At 36.3% G+C, this 21367-nt stretch overlaps 1 protein-coding gene across 5 annotated transcripts in view; it reads right to left on the reverse strand.

Annotated features, from left to right (window-relative positions):
- Positions 1–21367, reverse strand: part of SNTG1 (syntrophin gamma 1) — a 359106-nt gene that overhangs the window by 60034 nt on the left and 277705 nt on the right. For all 5 annotated transcript variants that reach the window (XM_055705965.1, XM_055705964.1, XM_055705969.1 and 2 more), the window contains one exon: positions 19445–19483. In XM_055705965.1, coding sequence (XP_055561940.1) covers positions 19445–19483 — 39 coding nt within the window. The remainder of the gene's footprint in view (positions 1–19444; positions 19484–21367) is intronic.

The following is a 21367-nucleotide window of genomic DNA, read 5'->3' on the forward strand; positions in this document are numbered from 1 at the left end:
AAACATTTTATTTGTGATAACAATCCACTTCAAAGATAATTTTTGCAGCCCTGGATTCTAATTTAACTGAAGCAGCCTGTTCTTAAAAATTAAATGATGACAAAAAATACTTAACTTAGTGGCTGCTAGTTCAGTAACAAAAATTCAAGAACTTATTATAGTTTATGATTTAAATCACATCCAGTTCAAGAAAAACCTGTATCTAAATGAAACAGGATACTTTCTTCAATCAAAAATCCATAATGTCCCAATTTAGTATGTACTTACATCACATAGACATCCTAATCAAGCAAGATAAATTGCCATATTTCATATCAGTACAATGTATTGCTAAAATGACTTAAATATCCTTGATTTTCAGAGACACTTGTCCAGGTGTTTTACACAAATTTTATTATATTTTAGGAAGAACAGTAAGAAAAAATACAAGAAACTTTCCCCAAATTGAAATGTAAAATGTATGTGATATTTAATGAGTGAGGTGATTCAAAGATCAAAATAGATGCACTCACAGCTGTTTATCTTGGAAATCTCATATTCATGCTCATAGTATGTGAAACAGTGCCATAGGGCAACAGAATAAATATGGAGTCAGAAGACAAATTAATAAGTCAGACAACACAGGGGGAAAAAGATGATGGATGAGGAGCTCAGATTACCTTGGGTTTAATATTTTTTTCTTTGTATGGTAGTCTCAGAATTCATTATTGGCAAATGTTAGCAACGAAACAATAAAACCACACTAAAATTGGCAAAAAGTGTGATTGAAATGCAAAAACAGTCCTGCATTTAATAGATTTAGGGGTTTTATGCTAATATTTAAGATATTTTTCTTCGAAGTCCACAGAAGAATTAACCATACACAATTTTGAATCAATGCTAGAAAAATTTTGCTTTATTGTAAATACAGTCAAAATGTCTCCTATCCTATTTTCCAGATTTGTGAAAAGCCAGGTAATCTTTCCATAAATACTTCTAATTTTTAATCCCTGTGAATTATTTTCTATCTTCTTCTTAAAGTCCACTGAAACAAGGCAGTCTGCATATGAAAAATAAGCACAGAGAAAGAGAAGACAAATGGTAATGAAAGTTATTTTACTTATGTTCCAGATTAGGTTTAAAATAATTTAAATACTCATTTGCTTCATTATGTCTTGTGACAAATAAACACCAATAATGGTTAGTATTTCCTAGAAAATTATGCCATGAAATTATTAATAGCAAAGAAGCAGCTTTGGCAGATATCCCCAGATATCCCCTGAACTTTAAAATTTAGAAAGCAAGTATTTTTGGTTTGAATTGTGGATGGACATGGTCCTGGGCAACCTGCTCTAGGAGATCTTGCTTGAACAAGGGTGTTGGACAAGATGACCTCCAGAGGTTCCTTATGACCTCAACCATTCTTTGATTCTGTGAAATAGAAGAAGTTATGTATGTATAAAACCAGAAAATGATTGCAAAATAGTTTTGCCTTCAGTTTTCCACTGTGTCTCCTTTCTATACTATATGCTTTAGAGCTATCGCTGACAAAGATCACCCTCACACTTTTGAGCCACCTACGTACTAATAGATTATTAAATCTCTGTTTCATTTATTATTGGTGATTAAAAAAATATTATGTGATATTATAAGAATACATATTTATTGTATCTCATATAGCTTAATTTTCTTCTGGATAAAACTCATGTGATCTTCTTACCAGACTGAGGCTGAGTATGTTATCCATTTGTTTTTGTCCTGTTCTGTTTTTTAAATGATTGATTAAAAATTAAGGAAATGTTTAAGAACCCTAAATATTTAGGGTTCCTAAACAGAACCTGCCCATTGAGGTCTACCCAATCTTGCTAGAAATCAGAACTAAATTGACTGCTTCATACCTTCACTCCCTTCACAGGTATGAAAATTGATAGCTACAGGACAGCTTTCTATCTGTACTTTGCTTTTCCAGGTTTCTCACAATCTTCTTGTTATAACCTACTAATCCAGAGCAACATTTTGTCTCATCCACTCAGTTTTTCATCCATTGTTTTATATGTTAACAGCTACAGCTTATTTCAAAGCACTCGTTTTACTTATTTAAGACTTCTAAGTATCTCTTCATTCACATAAACTCTTCTAATGACAAATTAAATTTGAACATTAATTGAGCAACTGTGTACCTTTGTCAAAATGTCAACATTAAAAGTTGTGAGGTTTTGCCTCCTTTAAATATTCAAGTCAATGAACAATTACATGCCTTTAAAATTAATTAAAATTTGAATTTTTTCATGTTAATAGATGTGATTAACATTTAAAATGTACAGCATTCCTGGGTTAAGACTTTTTCCAAGAAAGACCTTACGCAGCTGTTTTTACAAAGATCGATTTGGATGCAAACTACAGCATTGGTTATCGATCCACGTTAATTTGGGGGATGATGTGTGTGAAATTACTAGAAGGAGTCAGCACAAAAATAGCTTACGCTAGTCCTGGCTTGCAGGGAGGTTGACTGGGTAATTTTTTAAAAAATAATTAAATTATCATCCACTAGAGCAGCTAACCAGCATGTGGTAAACCTCCCTGAATTGCACAAGGGATGCATGCATTCTACATGGGATTGAGTTAAGTACTTTCCTGGTTAATAGGTATGGGAGGTAGATGATGAGAAAATAAATCTTGTGTTATCTAAAGTGATCTGCCTTCCTCACTTCAGTGAGCCTCCTTACTTCTTGTACAGATTTCTCTTGCTAACCTGCCACACAACTCACCGTCAGAGCAATTTAGCACATCCCTGAGCAGTTTCATTTGGCTGTCAGGTTTATCACTGAGGAGACTCAGTCCCCCTGCCATCACAGGCATTTTACAGCCGACCTGAGAAGCTTCAGACGTTCCCTGACACTCTCAATAGAGGAGCTCTCAGCAAACTCTTTGATAATGAGCAAGTCTCACACACATCCCAGCTAAAAAAAAAATATTATATATCACACTGTCATCATTGCCCCTCCTTTTGCTGTTGTGTAACTGCAACCAGTAAGGATTCTGGTGTTTGTTTTTTTTTTTTTTTAACTGGGAAAAACATCTTTGATTTAAGGTCATATTTGAATTTCTGCCTCTCCATTTTTCACATACTGAATTTACAAGCACGCACGAGGAGAGCTGTAAATTTTAATCTAGGATAAAATTTGTGGGTTTTTTTTAGGGTTTAAACAGGTAACAGCAAAATCAAGTTCAGCACTCAGGTGGCAAGAAAGAAAACATCACTATTCCAAAGCCTAGTAGCTTCACTGTGTTTAGGCTTTGTCTTTTGATTAATAACTATTTTTTTCCTCTTCTAAATGTACGCAGTATAAATGTAATATATATTTTTCACACTCTAAAATATAAATAGGTCAAAAAAAAATACTTCAGATAATCAGGCTGGAGGACCCTCCTTTCTGATGAACAATGTGTCACATTCATCTTTGTCACCTCAGGTTAGCCTACTGAAACATGCTGGATAAAGAGGAAGATCAGAATACTGCACATCACAAGACAGTGTCTATCAGACTTCTGATGGTGCCACTGAGCAAACTCAAACGTTTATCCTTCTCGGGTACCCAGGTGAGTGAGTCACTTACATAAACATTTATTATCATTCTTAACTCCCCCCAGGAGTAATTTTCAATTAGATTTCAATGACTGATTCCAGATAGTGTTTTGATTTCCATTTTCTGATTCTTTGGAAAGGACCAGTAAGCAGAACGTGAACAGGACTAGTGCAGTTTAGGCTGGCTGTCCCTGGGAGATCATACTGCTCGCGTCGCTGCTTTGCTCACATCCTGAAAGCCTGCCAAATTTCTGCTTACTGAGCTACGTCCGAAGGAAAAGGTAACAATAAAACTGGAGGAACCCCAAAACGGCTGAGTGTACAGGAAATACAGATGGTGGGTAATAGGTTAGACTTGTTTGAAATTGGTTTTAGTAATACATGTTTTGATTTTGCATAACATTAAAATTACATTTCTATAGAATTAGATTTTACACTTCAAAGTTTTCACAAAACCAGAACAAAACTGCAGATACTCAGTGTATACTTAAAGCTGTCTTTTTAGTCTCTGATGTTGCTGCTTGCACAGCAAAATACACAGATTTGACAGAAATCCCTTTTTTGGTAATAATGAGTTCACAAGGTCTGACTTGGAAACATTTATATACTTTTGTGAGATTGAAGTTTGAGATACTTACAAAATCAGCAGTGCAGATATATATGTAAGTATTCAAGAGCCTGTTTAGACTTAAAATATTATATTTAAGTACTTTACCCTCTGATGAAACCAACATCAAGATTCTATGGAATAATGCTATTCATAGTTACTGGGTGACAACTATTAGGCAGCCAAATTTTTATGTTTCCATTCTTAGTCATTTAAACGGCTTAACATAATACTTACAAACTGATGAAAATAGCTATTAATGTTTGGAAAACTTCTTTTGCTATTTACACCAAGAAACAACAGTTTTCTGTCCTATCCAATTATCAAAAGAAAAATACTTCTGAAAGGTGTTCTTAAGCTTTCTCAGGGCTCTTAGAGAACACAATTACTACTTATCTACTCCCAGAATAATACATATTAAATAAAATCTGAAAAAAAAGTGCATAAATTTAGACTAGAATTACATTGCCTATTAGCCGTTCATTTATTTTTTTAAGCAGCCAATGCATGTAACTGAAAAAGGAAAAAGCGATCACAAGGTGAATTTTTATTTTCAAAACTGCAAACAGTTTTCTCCATAAATCCACTGGGTTTCAGCTTTCATGATCTATGTTCAGTTAATTATTTTGAATTAAGAGAGTATGAATGAGGAAGTAGGAGTAATGACATGGGTTTTATTTCCTTCCTTACCATCACCACGATTTTGCTGTGAGAAAGAAGCTGTAGGAACAGTCAATTAGTAGCTAACTAACCTTTTTAATATGAAAAAAATTGATATAGGTTCAAAGAAAGTCGCTTATTTCTAAGAACTCACAGCATCAAAGGAAGGACTGTACTATTACAACAAGCTAAATGACCATCTGAACCCAAGCTTCACATTCACAGAAATGCACATAATGAAGCAATTCAGTGCCAGTTCAAAAATAAGAGCATATATATTCCTTCAAAGATTAACGACTATTGCAATCAGAAACATCATGGCAAGTGATACACAACATTGTTGGGTATATTGCCATCAGCATTTCTTTACAACTAATAATGGGGAAATTATATCTCTTTTAAGCAAAGTTACTGAATTTTCTTATTAAATTTTCTGGACATCAGTATCTCCAGCAACTGTCAATCAGTGCATAGTGGCAAAGTTCACTAAAAGAAGGGAAATAATGAAGTCTTATCTACTGATAGATTATTCAGAAATAGCTGAAGACCACACAGATCTACAGAAAATGAAAACCTACAGATAAGAAGTTTTCATGCATCTTCACAGTGTCTTTGCTGGCTCAACATTACTGGCGACAGTTACCAACATGGAAAAAAAACCAACAGGTAGTATAAGAATGTAATGTTCAAATCAGTGAAGAATGTACCCAAAGGAAATTTTATCATTCATTAGCTATATGAAATAATCTTTTGTCTAATGAATTAATAGTTTTGGACACCATGAAGCAATAGGTCTAATTAAGCTTAATTTGTAAAGAGAAAATGAAAAAATATTCTTTTGATCTATAAAAAATCAGCAATGCAGTAAAACTTCAGTTTATATTTCAATTCCATTCATATCATAGAATAAGAAGTTGTAAACTAATCCATAAATTTGACATATATGGACAACATTATGAATCCTTCTTTATCAAAAATATCAGGCAACTTTTCTCCTCTAATCTTGCTTTAAATCAAAGTGTATTTCAAAGAGATATATAAAGTAATTACCATAAGTGGAAGGAAAAGAACAGAGATTTATGAAAGCAAATTTTCACAGTCACATTGGTCCTGAGCAACTTGATTTACACTGACCATTCTCTGAGCAGGATTTTGACCAGGTGACCTATAACAACTCATTCACTCTAAATAATTCTGCGATTCTGTGAGTCTTTGATCTCAAAGCAATCATATCTGTCTTGCAATCTGTTTTAAAATAGTCCTGACTTACTGTTCTTAGCTAACCAGCTTCAGCATTATTTTTATTATAGTGCCATATTATTCTTCGGTGGCGCATGCAGTACTACACACCAAATGTAGTACCCATTTCGTAATCCCTTTCTAGCTGTTCAGGTTTTTATAAACTCACCCATTTTAGATCTGTAATTTTCAGTGGGGCAGTGTATCAAATTTCTGACTGCACGCTTTCATCCCTAATATACACCCTGGAAAGGAATTCTTAGTACAGGCTGCTTGCAGGTAAGGCACCTCTGAGACTAAGTCAGAAGGACTCCTCTTTTGCTTGTAAGCAGCTATGGAAAAATGAAAGATGAATCCTACCATCCCTCCTGTTGTTAATGGGGGGATGGGAGGGAAATAGCTATGATTTGTGAAGGACCCTGTTATTCTAAGGAGATTGAGGACGAAGGGAAAGAAGAGGGGAGAAGTCAGATGAGAAGAGAACAGAGAGTTGCTAAATATGTTGAAATCACTTTAAATTCAATTGATTTTCTAAACAGAGTGGAAAAACTGGCACATAAAGACCTAAAGTAATGATGTGTAACTTCTACTCTTGCACATTCTTAAAGTAAATAAAAATCTTCCTAAATTAATTAATAAGAAAGAAGGAGAAATCGGGTTACTTTGGAACCACTTTAAATATCAATTTTCAAACAGTGATGTCCAGATACAACTGGCTTGAGACAGAGAACCAGAGTCAGTCCCATTCTGAAGACAGCAAGGTAGAGGAAAACTACTGCTAAAATACCTCCTCCAGAAGCTAAGAAAAACCTTAGGGAATGATTAGATCAAGAACATGATAATTCAGTAGATTCTACATAATATTGTTTTCATGCTTCTCTTCATAACTTATTTTGTAACAAGCTTATTTTTTCGCTTTGTTAGAATAAAGACTGTTTTAATTCACCTGGTGTTTAGATGAAACCTAGGCTATCCTGAAGGATCTTTTGCTGGCCATACGCCAATAACCTCCAGCAGTGAGTTAGCAGTAGAGTTCATAACATTTATTGAACTCATGTTGCACTTAATTATTTTTCAACAGTGGGGTGATGCTTGTCAATAGTTGACTTACCTCTGACATCTCAGAATTTCCATGGATTTTGTAGTTTCATTGGAAAAACTCAGGAGTACTGGGTAACAATTGCTTTGCAATATCAAAGCTTTTTTCCACTCAGGCAATTTATTTTTCTTAATGCAAAGTGTCTCACCATCATGAAAAACTGAGGGATAAAACCCATAAAGGATGTAACTGCCCCAAAATTAAGATTGGGTCCTGAATGAAGCTCGAACTTCAGTGTTAGCCATTGAGGCTCTGTATCCACAGAGCTCTACAGAAGTACAGGCAGGTTCCTATACCCACAGGGAATACAAAATAATGAATCTGCTGTGGGTGCCACTTGTGTGGCTGAAAGAGCGATCCTGATGGAATACTTCAAGGCCCTGTGAAGAGCAAAAAGTGACCTACAGGAACTTTATTAAACATGGATGCAAACTCATAATTAATATGTAGCCAGAAGTCTCTCCTCTCACAGACAGAAGCTATCCTTCAAGACCTTTCTGCATATTCTCAGAGGTCTGGATCCTACTTACATACTCTCCAGCTGCCTGGGGTTGGTTTTGAACGACAGCCTACTTCAGCAGGCGGGGAAGGAAAGGCTGCCAAATTATCACCTACTGCCATTAGGGTAGGTTTGTGGGAGCAATAGGCTGGAGGGATGTCTATTGCTTCTATTATACAAGTACTGTAAACAGTAGCCTGTTAAAGAAATAATGGGAAGCAGCATGACTTCTGGCTGTATATTTAAAGAAAGCAGCTAAGACCTACCTACTGTTGCGTCTTGATCCTGCTGGACTTTGGGGGTACTTTGAGCATGCCAGTTGGATCGAGTGGCTCTGGACACTCAACACTTACACACCACCAGAGCCATCAGATAGAGACCTGTTTTAGAGAAGCCTGATGTCTATATAGACCTTGGTTGGAAGTTCCTGGCCACAGCATTGCCTGTCTCCTGCTCCAGGCCCTTCCGTCTCTCCAGACCTACACCATTTTCCAGAACCATTCTTCCTAAGTAAAGGTAGAAATTTTTTGGTTCTAAATCCAGCACCATTGAGAGATATTCCGACAAGGAAAATGTTTATTATTAAATAAATGAATAAATATATTTTTCTGTTGCCTGCTCTTCAGAATAGTTTATCTATTTGCCACTCTTAAATTTCTATTTGCTGTGTCATAAAATAGAATGGAGTTAATAAGTTTTGTTTCCCATAATATTAAGATGAAAGCAGAAGTTCTCTAAAGTGCTAAACATATAACTGATACTGCTCACTAAACTATGTGTCCTTACCAGGAAATATAACTGCTTAGAAGGACAAAAAAGTGTCCTCATATTATGAATTTCTAAGGGATGTTTCTGCCTTTGCAATTAACTACGTATTTTAAAATTCTCCATCAATTTTATTGTTGGTTTTCCTACAGATGTTTTCAGTGGTTAATACTTCTTGGGGTGTTTAACCTTCTTCATTTCTAGGTAACCTATAAATTGTCAGTTGCTTTGTATGCTTTTACACATCAACTGTTTTCTGAATTTCAGGTAGTAACTGTATCACTGGTACCACGGACTATTCTTGTGATGAAAGGGAAAAGATCAATGAATATCTATGGCCTACAGAATTCTGTTTAGCCACTGCTCTTAGAAATCCAAGAGACTAATAGTTTTCCTTTCACAATGGAAATTATATTTGTATATCATACATATCAGTATGATATGAAGCACCGATCATTTGCATAGATGTAAAATAAGTGAATGAGAAAAAATGAAGTGCTTATTCATTCACCTCTCCTCTTGAAGTAAACTGTAATTAAAAATACTTTCTTTAAGCCTTTTGAATCCTATGTGCTTATTCAATAGAATATCTATGGTGAAAGTATATGCTTCATTGATTCCAATTAATTTATTTAGATGATACAATTCCCCAAGGGATAATGTGTGTATAGGCTTACTGAACACCTTCATTCCAATCTACTAAAATTAATGTTATTCTTGGGAACTTTTGCATTCAGTTGATGAAATAAAAGAGACAATAAAATAAAGCATTGCAATGTTTTTATTTCTAGCCTCAGCCTCCAATGAAAATTCCAAAATGGCCAGGCAGAACAAATTTGTATCTGGTAAGCTATGGATATTAACAGTTCCTGATTTAAGGTGACATTAGAGGGTGGGGTGGGGTGGGGAGAAGTATTCCCCCATGCTTAATCTTTCTAAGTATAACTTTTTAAAAAAAGATGACTTATGTCTTTTGTGGATATGGTGACTCCATTTCTCTCCTTTTCTTATTTCCCCTCTTTGTCACCACTTCTCAGGAACTTGTCAGAGAGCAGAAAGGCACAGGACATATGCATCATTCAAGGCATCTATTTCTAAACAAGGATGCTGAAATTCACTTCTTGTCCTCCTGCTCTGTTGGCCTGTTTAGGTAGTAGCTAAAAATCCTGTCCTACAATAGAACACACGAAAAGGATGCAAGCATTTATTCTATCAGAATAAAGAACGGCCCTTTCTTGGTTTAACATTTGTTACTTATGTTTCCACTTTGAGACATCATAAACACCCAACTTCCCCTAAAAAGCTGTCTTTTAAATTGCAGGTATCCCTTTCACTGTCCTATTTATGTTACATATGCCATTTCTTGGGTAAGTGGCAAAATATCAGATCCAAGCAAGTTTAGAGACTTAAAGTAGGATTTAATTATGTCATGCATATAAATAGAATACAGGGATAAAAAGATACAAAAAAAGCAATCCTTTCAACTGCTGTTTCAACTGAGTGGTTTCTCACTGTCTGACCTCATCATAGATATAGAATTATGCTTCTGGGAAGAACATCAAGTATTTGTCCACATTAAAGCTTTATGACAAATCATGAAGCAATGATTCCTCTGCTCAAATCTGCTGGGGGATGACTGATTTGAAAGAACTCTGGATGCATATAGGCAGGGTCAGGTTTATTCAAAAAATGTGAAGATTGTATTGTTGCAAAAAGTAGCAGCTGAGTGGAAAGCCCTTATGGCAGCCTGGCAATTACAGCACTCACAGTGTGTCAAACCTGCATCTTTCATCTCCTAACCTAACCTAGCTTAAACTAATCAAGCTAGAAGATGAAGAATACAGCTCCTGTTGACACTATGCAGAAAGATATGCAAGCCCAGTGGGATCAGGAAGAGACTGATTTCACACCTGAGATGAGCATGAAGCAACGTGAAAGGTCTGGTAAGAAAATGTTAATGTGGAAAGCAGTAGATCAAGCTAGTCCCTGACCAGTTGAAGATTTAAGCCACAACTGTTAGCCAAAAATAGGCTTAAACATATTACTTCATAAAGAATGTTTATCTATCTATTTAGAGCAGGAACTTCCATTAATTTCTTAGAAAGAGTCTTTGTGGAAGTATTCAGAGCTTTGAACCTGTCATGAATGAAGCTTTGACTCAAACCCATAAGCCACAAAGAGAGAAGGGCTAGCAGATTTGTCCCAGTGAGCTGCCCAAGGAAGCGCTACACTCTGGCTGTTTTGGATCTTATCCTGATGGTTCTCCATTCTTCAGGAATCAACTGGGTAACAGCTAAGCATCACATCACCTACCCACAGATTCCTAAATCCTCTCTGTAATCTACCCTTGAGATGTCACTAAAATATGTACAAAATCTAGTAACACTTCTTCCAGAACTAGAAAATAAGTAACATTTGTTTATCTATCAGTTTAGTATTCCACTTAATAATATCTAGTTCTGGAACATTTCTGTCTATTTCACTCAATTTTAAATGTCAGCAATAACGCAAGGTATTTACAGTCCTCTCATTCATCTGCCCTATTTAAATCTTTAGTGAAGAACAGAGTACATTGATCCATGCATTGACTAAAATTTGAAAACAGACCTAACATGTGTATGATCATTAAATTTGGCCACACAAAATTTACCCTTATGGAAAGCTGTTTTCAGGGAGTGACACTAATACTGCAGAGAAAAAAACAGCTAACTAATACTAGTTACACTAATGAGTTAGTATTAGGAAAAAGACACAACAAATCAAACAAGAAGATAAATAAGAAAAATATGTAAATGAGGATGAAATCTGAACTTGAGACAAAACTGAATTTGCTGGACACGCAGAAATTATTTGATATACAGCTTGATACTTATAGTTTGAGACTTACATAAGAACTTGATCTAATCACTTTCTATCACCTAAATTTCCAGCAGGTGTCCAAATTACTTCCATCCTTTCATGAGCTATAGCGTATGCAGCCCTAGGATATAAGCATTGCTATCCAATAACTGCATCAAGTGACTCACAAGATGCATGTTATCTAGCTCATCAGGTAGTCCACTATCTTCAGGAAGCAGTTTGACCTTGCTCTCAAAGATCAACATGGTTTCCTCAGCCGAAAATCTCTAATAATCTATGGTGTGTATTGCTCTTCTAAAGCTTTTTTTATGTCCTAAAGTTCAAAAGCTACTCTGAACTACAATGTAAAAGGAAAAAAACTATTTTATTGGCCACAGGAAGTATAGTTTTTATAACACAGAGTGCCTCAGAAGCATCTACAACAATTAAAGAAAGTGCTCAGTAAAAAGTATTTCATGTCATCCAAACAAACATATTTATATATATATAGATATATATTCCTTTTATTTTACAGAAAACTCAATAAAGTATTAATAAGAAAAATAAACCTTTCAAGGGTCTATGTTATGGAGTAATAATCTAACGCCGACTGCCATAGCTGACAATACAATGCGGGGAGTTAGCACAGCATAATTTACACCCTATTGTGCACTTCTGCTTAATTTAACAGCAAGAACTCAGCTCCCCCTGTGTGTTGCTATAAACATTTACCAATAGAAACGTCATTCTAGAGATTTGCTTTCAAAATAAACCTGATCAAATCCTCACTGTGACAACAGATGGTGATAGAGCAGATGTACCATAGGACCTGAAAGTTCAATAACCGTCAGTCAAGAGCTGCAGAATGACTACTCTGAGGAACTACAGTAATGGCATATTGGAAAATAATTAATTCAACAGTCATGCGAAATCAGGAAGAAAAAAAAATTATAAAAAAGAAAACAAAATACACCAAAGGACAGGGACAAATACACTGTCCTGAATGTATTTTAGAGTAATAACTTGATTTATTTTGAGGATGTGTCACCGTTCAGTAGCACACACTGTTTTGTCGTTCCACTTAAACAAATAATACAATAGCAATGTAATCTTGGAGGTTGTTATTCTGCAATTAAAAAAAATAAAATGGTGTGTGTTGTGTTTCATACAGATATTTTTCACTTAGACAGATGCTCTCCTATCAGTCCGGCTGAGCCATGCAATTTACCTTTTTAAGTGTAACAAAAATTGAACACATCTGCAAGAAAAGGCACTGGCTTGAGTGACAGGCAAGTCATCCACCATGACATTTGCATATAAATCTTTATATAGTGTTTATAAGTTAGGTTTTATTAAATAAATACAATGAGCTGATTTTTTAGAAGTTGTCTAATGAGATTGTTCTAACTGTGCAACTTTAATCAAGCAGAACAGCAGCCTATTAAACCAGAGTATGAGGTGATGTTACATAGCTGATCTGGTACAGCTAACATGTAGTTGTTTTTATTACATTATATAAAAAGCAATAGAAAACGGGCATATCCATGTATATTTGTGAACATTATCACAAATGTAAATATGCCTGCAAAACATCGGGATTCATGATGACTGAATGCTGTGGAACCTCGCATGCACAATTATAACCCAGTTTCTTGCCCGAGTGTGGCATCAGCTCATTATCCCATGACGCTGTTTCAAAATTCAGTTAAATACAGTTGTAGAGATGGAAACTCTGTGTCTCACTCTCATCTAACTTGCATTACAAGCTCTTTAAGATTGAACAAGACATCTACCAATTATTTTCCCATAAATGCAGGAAAATTCTAGAGGAAAAGATTATTCTTAAAAATGAAAATTAAAATTATTTAACAAGAATATCTTATCTTCTGTAGATAAAAGACATATGTTTCACAAATGCTCATGCTGCCTATGGATAGAAGAGAAACAGCATTCAACTTCAAGGATTATAGCATTCTTCCCCAATATCCTTTTTTTGTGAATTCAGCATTGATGAAATGTGGAGGGTTATAGCCTTGGAATTCATCTTAATAGAGATGAGACATACAGCACAGGAAAAGGAAGTTTTAAATATAGTGCTCTGCCAATATATTGTAATATCTGTTTCATGTGAGACCTTGAGACTTGACTTCTGTCTGTGTAGTAGAGAAGTAAGAGGCTATTTATTACATTTTCACATACATGTGAACACAGCCATAATAAAATAATATGGAAACTCTGCTCCCCACGTTTGCCAGGTACTGAATCTAACTTGTACCGCTAGCTTGTTGAGTAAAATAATATAGGTTAAAAGTGCAAACAGAAAGTAAGTACTTTCCAAATAGCATTTTATAAACATCATAGTTACTTGTTCATGTAGGCACAGGAGGAGGTGAACTGAAGGCCAGATTAAGATTTAGATCTAAACCATCTAAACCTTGAATTCTACTGTGTACCTAAATCAGATGTAACCAATTCATCCTCCTGGCATGGCAATCAGTAAATGTGAAATCCCAAAACCCAAACAGCAAAGGAGGGTTATAATGTGCAGTAAAACCTCCAGTAGCTGGAAGCAATATACAATACAATATAATACAAAAAAAAAAAAAAAAATGGTTTCCCACCTTGAGAAGGATCAGAGGATTCTGTAAGAAAGACTATCTAATGCTGTGTTCCCTCGATGTTATCAAATTGACACACATCTACAAGAAGGGCAGGAAGGAGAATCCAGGGAACTACACACCTTTCAGTCTGACCTTAGTGCTGGGGAAGGTTACAGAGTAGATCATCCTGAGCGCCATCACATGCACATACAGGACAACCAGGAGATCAGGCCCAGCCACTATGGGGTTATGAAAGGCAGGTCCTGCCTGATGAACCTGATCTCCTTCTAGGACAAGATGACCTGCCTAGTGGATGAGAGAAAGGCTGTGGATGTTGTCTGCCTGGACTTTAGCAAAGCCTTTGACACCATCTCCCACAGCATTCTCCCGGAAGAACTGGCTGCTCATGGCTTGGTTTGCTGTACTTTACGCTGGGTAAAGAGCTGGCCAGCCAAGCCCAAAGAGTAGTGGAGAATGGAGGGAAGTCCAGTTGGCAGCCAGTCACAAGTCGTGCTCCCCAGGGCTCAGTACTGGGGCCAGTTCTGTTTAATATCTTCATTGACAGTCTGGAAGAGGGGATTGAGTGCCCCCTCAGTAGGTTTGCAAATGACACCAAGTTGTGGGGGAGCGTTGATCTGCTTGAAGGCAGGAAGGCTCTACAGAGGGATCTGGAGAGGCTGGACCGATGGGCGGGTGTCAGTTGTATGAGGTTCAATAAGGGTAAATACCAGGTCCCTCACTTGGGTCACACCAGCCCCATGCCGTGCTACAGGCTGGGGGCAGAGCGGCTGGGAAGCTGCCTGGCAGAAAAGAGCCTGGGGGTGTTGCTCAACAGCCAGCTGAACATGAGTCAGCAGTGAGCCCAGGTGGCCAAGGACGCCAACAGCATCCTGGCTTGTGTCAGAACCAGTGTGGCCAGCAGGACTGGGGCAGTGACCGTCCCCCTGCACTGGGCACTGGTGAGGCCGCACCTCGAACACTGTGTTCAGGTTTGGGCCCCTCACTGCGAGGGGGACACTGAGGGGCTGGAGCGTGTCCAGAGATGGGCAGCGGGGCTGGTGAAGGGGCTGGAGCACAAGGCTTATGAGGAGCAGCTGAGGGAACTGGGGCTGTTTGGTCTGGAGAGGAGGCTCAGGGAGGATCTTATTGCTCTCTACAACTACCTGAAAGGAGCTTGTAGACAGGTGGGGGTCGGTCTCTTCTCCCAGATAGCTACCGACACGACAAGAGGAAACAGCCTTAAGTTGCACCAGGGGAAGTTTGGATTGGGTATTAAGAAAAATTTCTTGACTGAAAGGGTGGTCAAGCATTGGAAAAGGCTGCCCAGGGAGGTAGTGAAATGACCGTCTCTGGAGGTGTTTAAAAAACTTGTAGATGCAGTGCTTAGTGACATGGTTTAGTGGTGGACTTGGCAGTCCTCGGTTAACAGTGGGACTTGATGATCTCAAAGGTCCTTTCCAACCTCAATGATTCTACAATTTTACATCAACTTTCAGCTGAGATCAGCAGATTCATAAACTCATGGTGGCTAATGTAAAAACTGGAATTGAAAAGAAATGGACAGTGCTTGTCCTCAGTACAACAACCCAGTTTATTGAGGTAGGGTGTATTCTCCTGTCATTTGGAAAGGCTTAGCAGAGAAGTCAGTGCCACCTTTCAGAACTCACCTGCCTAATGATGGCTCTCACAGGAGCCGGTATTTACTGTAATCAGTGCAACCGCCAACAGCAGCAATAAGTTTCAAGAAAAGGAAACACACCTGTGTTTCCTCTCCCATCTTGGCTGATCAAATAGAGAAGCCTTGGGCTGAAATGTTGAAATATTCTATTCTTTGTGCCTCTTTGCTATGAGGTCTTTAGCGTTTTTCCTCTGAAATTATGGAATTTTTTTCTATGACATAATATTATTTTATATGCATATTTAAAACACACATTAAGCTTTCAGTACCAAATTGTTTTAATCTTTTTTTCTCAACTACTTGCTGATATTCTCCTGGATTGTACTATACATAGCCCGTGCATCATCTTTGCACTTTTATTTTCCAATAGATATATCTTAGTTTTCTAATAATTCTCCAGACAAACTTACTATTCACAATTACTGCCTTAAAGGAAAGCTACTGCATTATGTGCAGTCAACAAGTATCGTCTAATCACTTTTTCTGTTCTCTTTTCAACTTTTTGCAACATTGACACATTTGGATAACACTGTCAGTGTTACAATAGCTTCCGCATCTATTTAGGTTCATTTGTTACATCACTCTAATGCTACTGGATCTGTCTGTGCCAATATTTTCTTCTCCAAATCAAGAATATACCCATAAAGCAATTCTAACTGTATCGGTTCTTGATTCCAGTTTGACATCTATCTCCTGCCCCTTACCTTTAACAAGTAATTAACATCCACATATACATACAGTTACATACGTACTTATTTATTTTATTTTTATATATGCATATGCACAATATATATATACAAAATTCTAAGTGAAAATAACCTTCTATTACCCCACTAGTACTCGCAAAAAACCCCATGGGTATTTGTTAAGTGTTATTATGATTTTTATTTTTTTTTAAGCATAATAGGTTGAAGACAGCAGTTGAAAGATTACCTTGCAGTGTCGCCCCTGTTGATGGACAATTCTATGGAAAATTTTGCTTAGATAGGCAATCAAAACCTTCACATGCATTTTTAATACTATTAATATGTAAGTGTGTGAAAGATATTAATCACCTTAGTAACTGTATATTTAGCACAAAAAGGATGTTTGAGAGAAAAGGTTAAATACTGAAATGTATTGTATTTTTCATGAATTATTTTGTTTCATTATAGGTGCTTGTGAACCATCAGTTTGTCTTATTACTGCTTTTTATTGAACAAGATGCACCGGGTGCACAGTAAGATATAGAGGCATTTCTATCCTAAACAGGTAACATGGTTGTAATTTGGTCTAGTCATTTTAGGCAAAATATATTGTAACAAAAAATCTAGAAATAAAATCCCAATCAGATTGGGTTCAGAGCTTAAGTTCATTATATGCTTGCAAAAGAAGTTAAAACTAGCTATTCAACCTCTTAGACAAAAATGTATTTTATTAAAATAAATGTCAAAATGACAAAAGCAATCAAAATAATTTAATATTCAGACACATAATGATGTGTTAATGTAAAAAGCAAAAAGGCCTGTTCCTTCCCTATATATCATGTCTGCTGCATATAAAAAGACAGAAATTAACCTTACATCTGTGTAGCCTTTTCTAACTCTTCTCAAAAATAGCTTATTTAACTTAAATTAGGTGATATTTTCTAGATCCTTCTACAATAAAAAACCGCAACCCTCTTTACATAAGGTAACGCCAAAACAGAGTCTTGTTTTTGACATCAGTGGTCCCTACAATTTCAAGAAATCCACAGATCAATAAACATTTTTCTTATCAAGTATTTAATGGGCACTGAGATCTTATCAGTCTCACTGCCCATCAAATTGGCCTCTCTCTTTTCAGTTTGATCTTTTGGCTGACTTTCTTGAAATGGTCCACGGTAATTCCTTTGGAATACAGTGATTGATGCTGATGAGAGAAGAATGCATTAATTACAGGCTGCCCCAACAGACAACATGATGAACAAACTATTCAAGCAGAGAAAGTTATTTTTACTTTCTGGTGGAATTCTAATGAAGAGGAAAAGGCCTTCCTACTGACCACACATGCCAGGAGTTCCATAATGTCACAGATCATTGCATTTTGCTGTAATTTTTTACAGCAATAAAAACAAAGAGGTAAGTTCAGAGTAAATCATAAGAGTGAAAATGGAGCTAGTTAACTGACTTTTGTATACTAGGCATTTTGTCCTTCCTTCTTTTGATACAGGAGCATTTCTTTGCCACTACCAGCAATTGATATCATAAAGTATTGATATTATAATAATTGATATTTTAGAAACTGTTCTGGAAATGCAAGTGTTATCTTTAATTGCTGAATGTGACAAATCATTTCTTTTCTGTGACTTCAGGAGGCAAGAATGAGATAAAAGTATCTCAATATCTGAGTAATTGTAGTGCAGATGACGAATCTTAAATCAAAAGCTAATAAAAATTACCTAATCATTGAAGTTTTAATTATTCCAACTTCCTTTATACATACTCCTGTATTTGTTCTTATCATCATCACAATTCATTCATTATGATTTTTGGACCTTCTCATGAAGAAAGCAGCAAACAAAATAGTAACGTCCCCCTCCCTTGTGAGTTACACTCAGTACAATTCCACAATAATAATCTCCATATTATTAAAGTTGGACCAGAGGCAGGGAACCAAGAAATAATGCTGACTACTGAAAATGTGGTGTAAGAGAGATGAAAGCACTGTTATTCCTCAAATCTGTCCTCCTGAAGGCAAGTTTACAGCTCAGTCCTGTATGTATTTCTCTCCTCCTACATGGAAGTAATTTGTTCCTTCTGATGAATCAGATTTGTGTTTCCCTTTATTACAATTTTCTTAAAAAGAAATCCCCATTATGAAATAGTTGTGGTACACAACACATGCATACTTAATTCACTGGTTTAATTTACTAGACATGTATTCTGTGATAAGCAGCCCACCACAAAACGGTCACATTTTCCACTGTTGTGCTATATCACAGAACAATTTAATATTACTTTAGCATAGGAACAGGCTATGTTCCAACAGAATCTTTGATCACTTTAACAAACACTGAGCTTTACCCTGAACGTTGGGGTTTTTTTCATGTTTTGTTTACGTAGTTTTCTAAAATGTATGCTGATACTTTTGAGATTCCGTTCTTACTATAAACTCTAGCGACCAGAGCCTCAGAGTTCCAGCCTTTAACTCTGAGCTGCCTGTAGGTTTGCTTTTTCAAGCAACAACAAACAATAATTGTGAAAAGAATAGATTTTTTAAGATACACAGCTCTTATCTATTTGCCCCATGGATCCAATCACCTGGCACACAGCTGCAAAGAAGAGCAGCAATTGTGCACATGGATGCATTTTGCAACAATCATGTTTATTCAAGGAATATTACTCCCTTTTTTCAAGGCATTACAATTTCTTCCAGTAATATGAGACTGTCAACGGATGAACTTAGAGACAGTCAGATGATTCAATTTGTTTCACATTCTGCTACCAGCCTGCTCCATAACCTTGTGCAAATATTAGTTTTTTATGTCTTCATTTGGACAATAGAATTAATACATTTTTAGAATGTTAGAACATTGATGGATACTGGCTAATTTTGTAAAGCATAAAAATCCCATTCCTGCTTTTATAGTAAAGCGGGTAAGATGCAATATGAAGAAAACTAGACACACACACACACACACACACACACACATTAAACAGGTTAATTTGAAAAGATTTAGTATGGTATTATTTTGACCAAACACTCCAGTTCCCTTTGACTTTAGAAAAAAAATACCTATTTTGAGGCATCAAGGTACTCTTTACAGAAAATCTACTGAGAGTTCTTGAACTAGAATAATGCATAGCTACCACACAATTTAATAAAGTTGAAAAGAGTTGAAAATGAAACAAGGCCAAATTTTCTTTTTCTTACCTGCTGGTTTACGGGGAAATTCCTGTTGATTTTTTTTATCTATAAAAATGAATAAAGAAATACATTAATATTTAGCAATTAGAAGAAAAAATCCCAGAACACTGGATTTTAGAGACATATATCAGACACTCCCTTCCAAATTATGCATGCAAAAAAACCCCAAATAACAAAAAAATAAGTCTCCTGCAGTACCGGGACTGAAAATTTGATAAGCTCATGTGAATAATGGGACATTTCTGTGGTCACTGTATAGTTTGTTTTGTTATTCAGAGTACAGGAAAGGAGGATACATGCAAAATTATTTCTGAATTCTGCACTACTATGTCTTTTTTTTTTTTTATTCCCTTGGTTAGCAGCTATAACATAGAGTATTTAACTATATAAGTAGTTCTGAACAGCTTCCTGCCATCCACGAAAATGACCAAGCTTTAAGCAAAATCCTTTCCTTAAAGAATGATGGAAAATTGGGCTGGAATACCCTTTGAAACAACCTTTACCCTTTTACCTATGTGAAAAATCAAGTGTGCATAATCAATTTTAGTAATTGTTCAAACAATTTTTTCTTAAACACATTCAACATCTGCAGTAAAAAAAGTAAAGAGAAAACCAGTCCAAGACCTGATTCATGAGGAGTTTGTATTTAGCCATGCAGATCACTGACATCATCTAAATAAACATGGCCAGCTTTCTGACACAAAAGTGTCCAATACAAGGATAAGTAAGTGTGGAACACGCCCGTTACTGCCATTGGTAACACAAATTATGTTCTTTTTTGTTTTAAGCTTTCCAGCAAACCTAGTGAATTTACTATGTGCATTCATGGCAGATACTTAATACCTACAACTTATTTTTTGCTCTCTTATGTTAACTTTTCACAATTGTTTTTGTAGCTATGGGTAAGTGAGTAAAACACATCTTTAAATTAAAAACAGTGTCAACTAGGAATCAATTGTATAGCCCGGAAAGCCCTGAAACCACAGTGTAACATGTACACTGCTTCAGCCACAGGTATGATATTTTTTCAGAAGAAAAGAAGAATCATCACTGAATTTCTTCCAGTGTTTACAATATCATATTTAAACAACTATATGCAGAGATGTGAGTGGCACAGTGCTTTGTAGACTTTAAAAACAGCCTGTTTTCTGCAGTGGTAATTTCTTTGTGTTCTTCATGCAAATATTGAGCAAGTCTGTAAGTCTGTCACTGACGTCCCACAGTTTTGTTGTCAAAGGGTAATTCTTACTGTCGTGAAAATGCTGGCAAGCAATTCTAGTTGGTTTCCAAGTGTGCACTGAATCGAAAGTGTGAGGAAAAACATTTCCACTCTCCTTTCTTGCACGTACACCAGCTTCAAGGGTTGGTATTGAGACCAGCGCTGTTTAACATTTTTGTCAGCGACACGGACAGTGGGACTGAGTGCACCCTCAGCACGTTTGCCAATGACACCAAGCCGAGTGGTGCGGTCAACATGCTGGAGGGAAGGGAATGCCATCCAGAAGGACTTGGCCAGGCTTGAGAGGTGGGCCCATGTGAACCTCATGGAGTTCAACAAGGCCAAGTGCAAGGTCCTGCATGTGGGTTGGGGCAATCCCAAGTACAAATACAGGCTGGGTAGAGAAGGGATTGAATAATGAAATAACATTGTGAAGAGAAAGAGATTTTACTATTCTAAGCAAAATACTGAAAATATTTTTTTAGTGGTGATTTACATTTTATATAATTATATAATAAATATTTTGGTAGTATTTTTACTTCTTATATAGAGATCAAAAATTTTAACATAAATAAAGCACGTTAGGAGCCTTGTGTACATTTAAATATTCCTGGGAAATGTAAGTGCACCATCCAAACATCATTTTCTCATTCAAAAATTTCCAGCTCATTTTTTAAAGTATGATCTAAGCACCTACATTGCATAGTTTT

This window comes from Falco cherrug, chromosome 3, assembly GCF_023634085.1.
Source record: "Falco cherrug isolate bFalChe1 chromosome 3, bFalChe1.pri, whole genome shotgun sequence".
NCBI lineage: Eukaryota > Metazoa > Chordata > Aves > Falconiformes > Falconidae > Falco > Falco cherrug.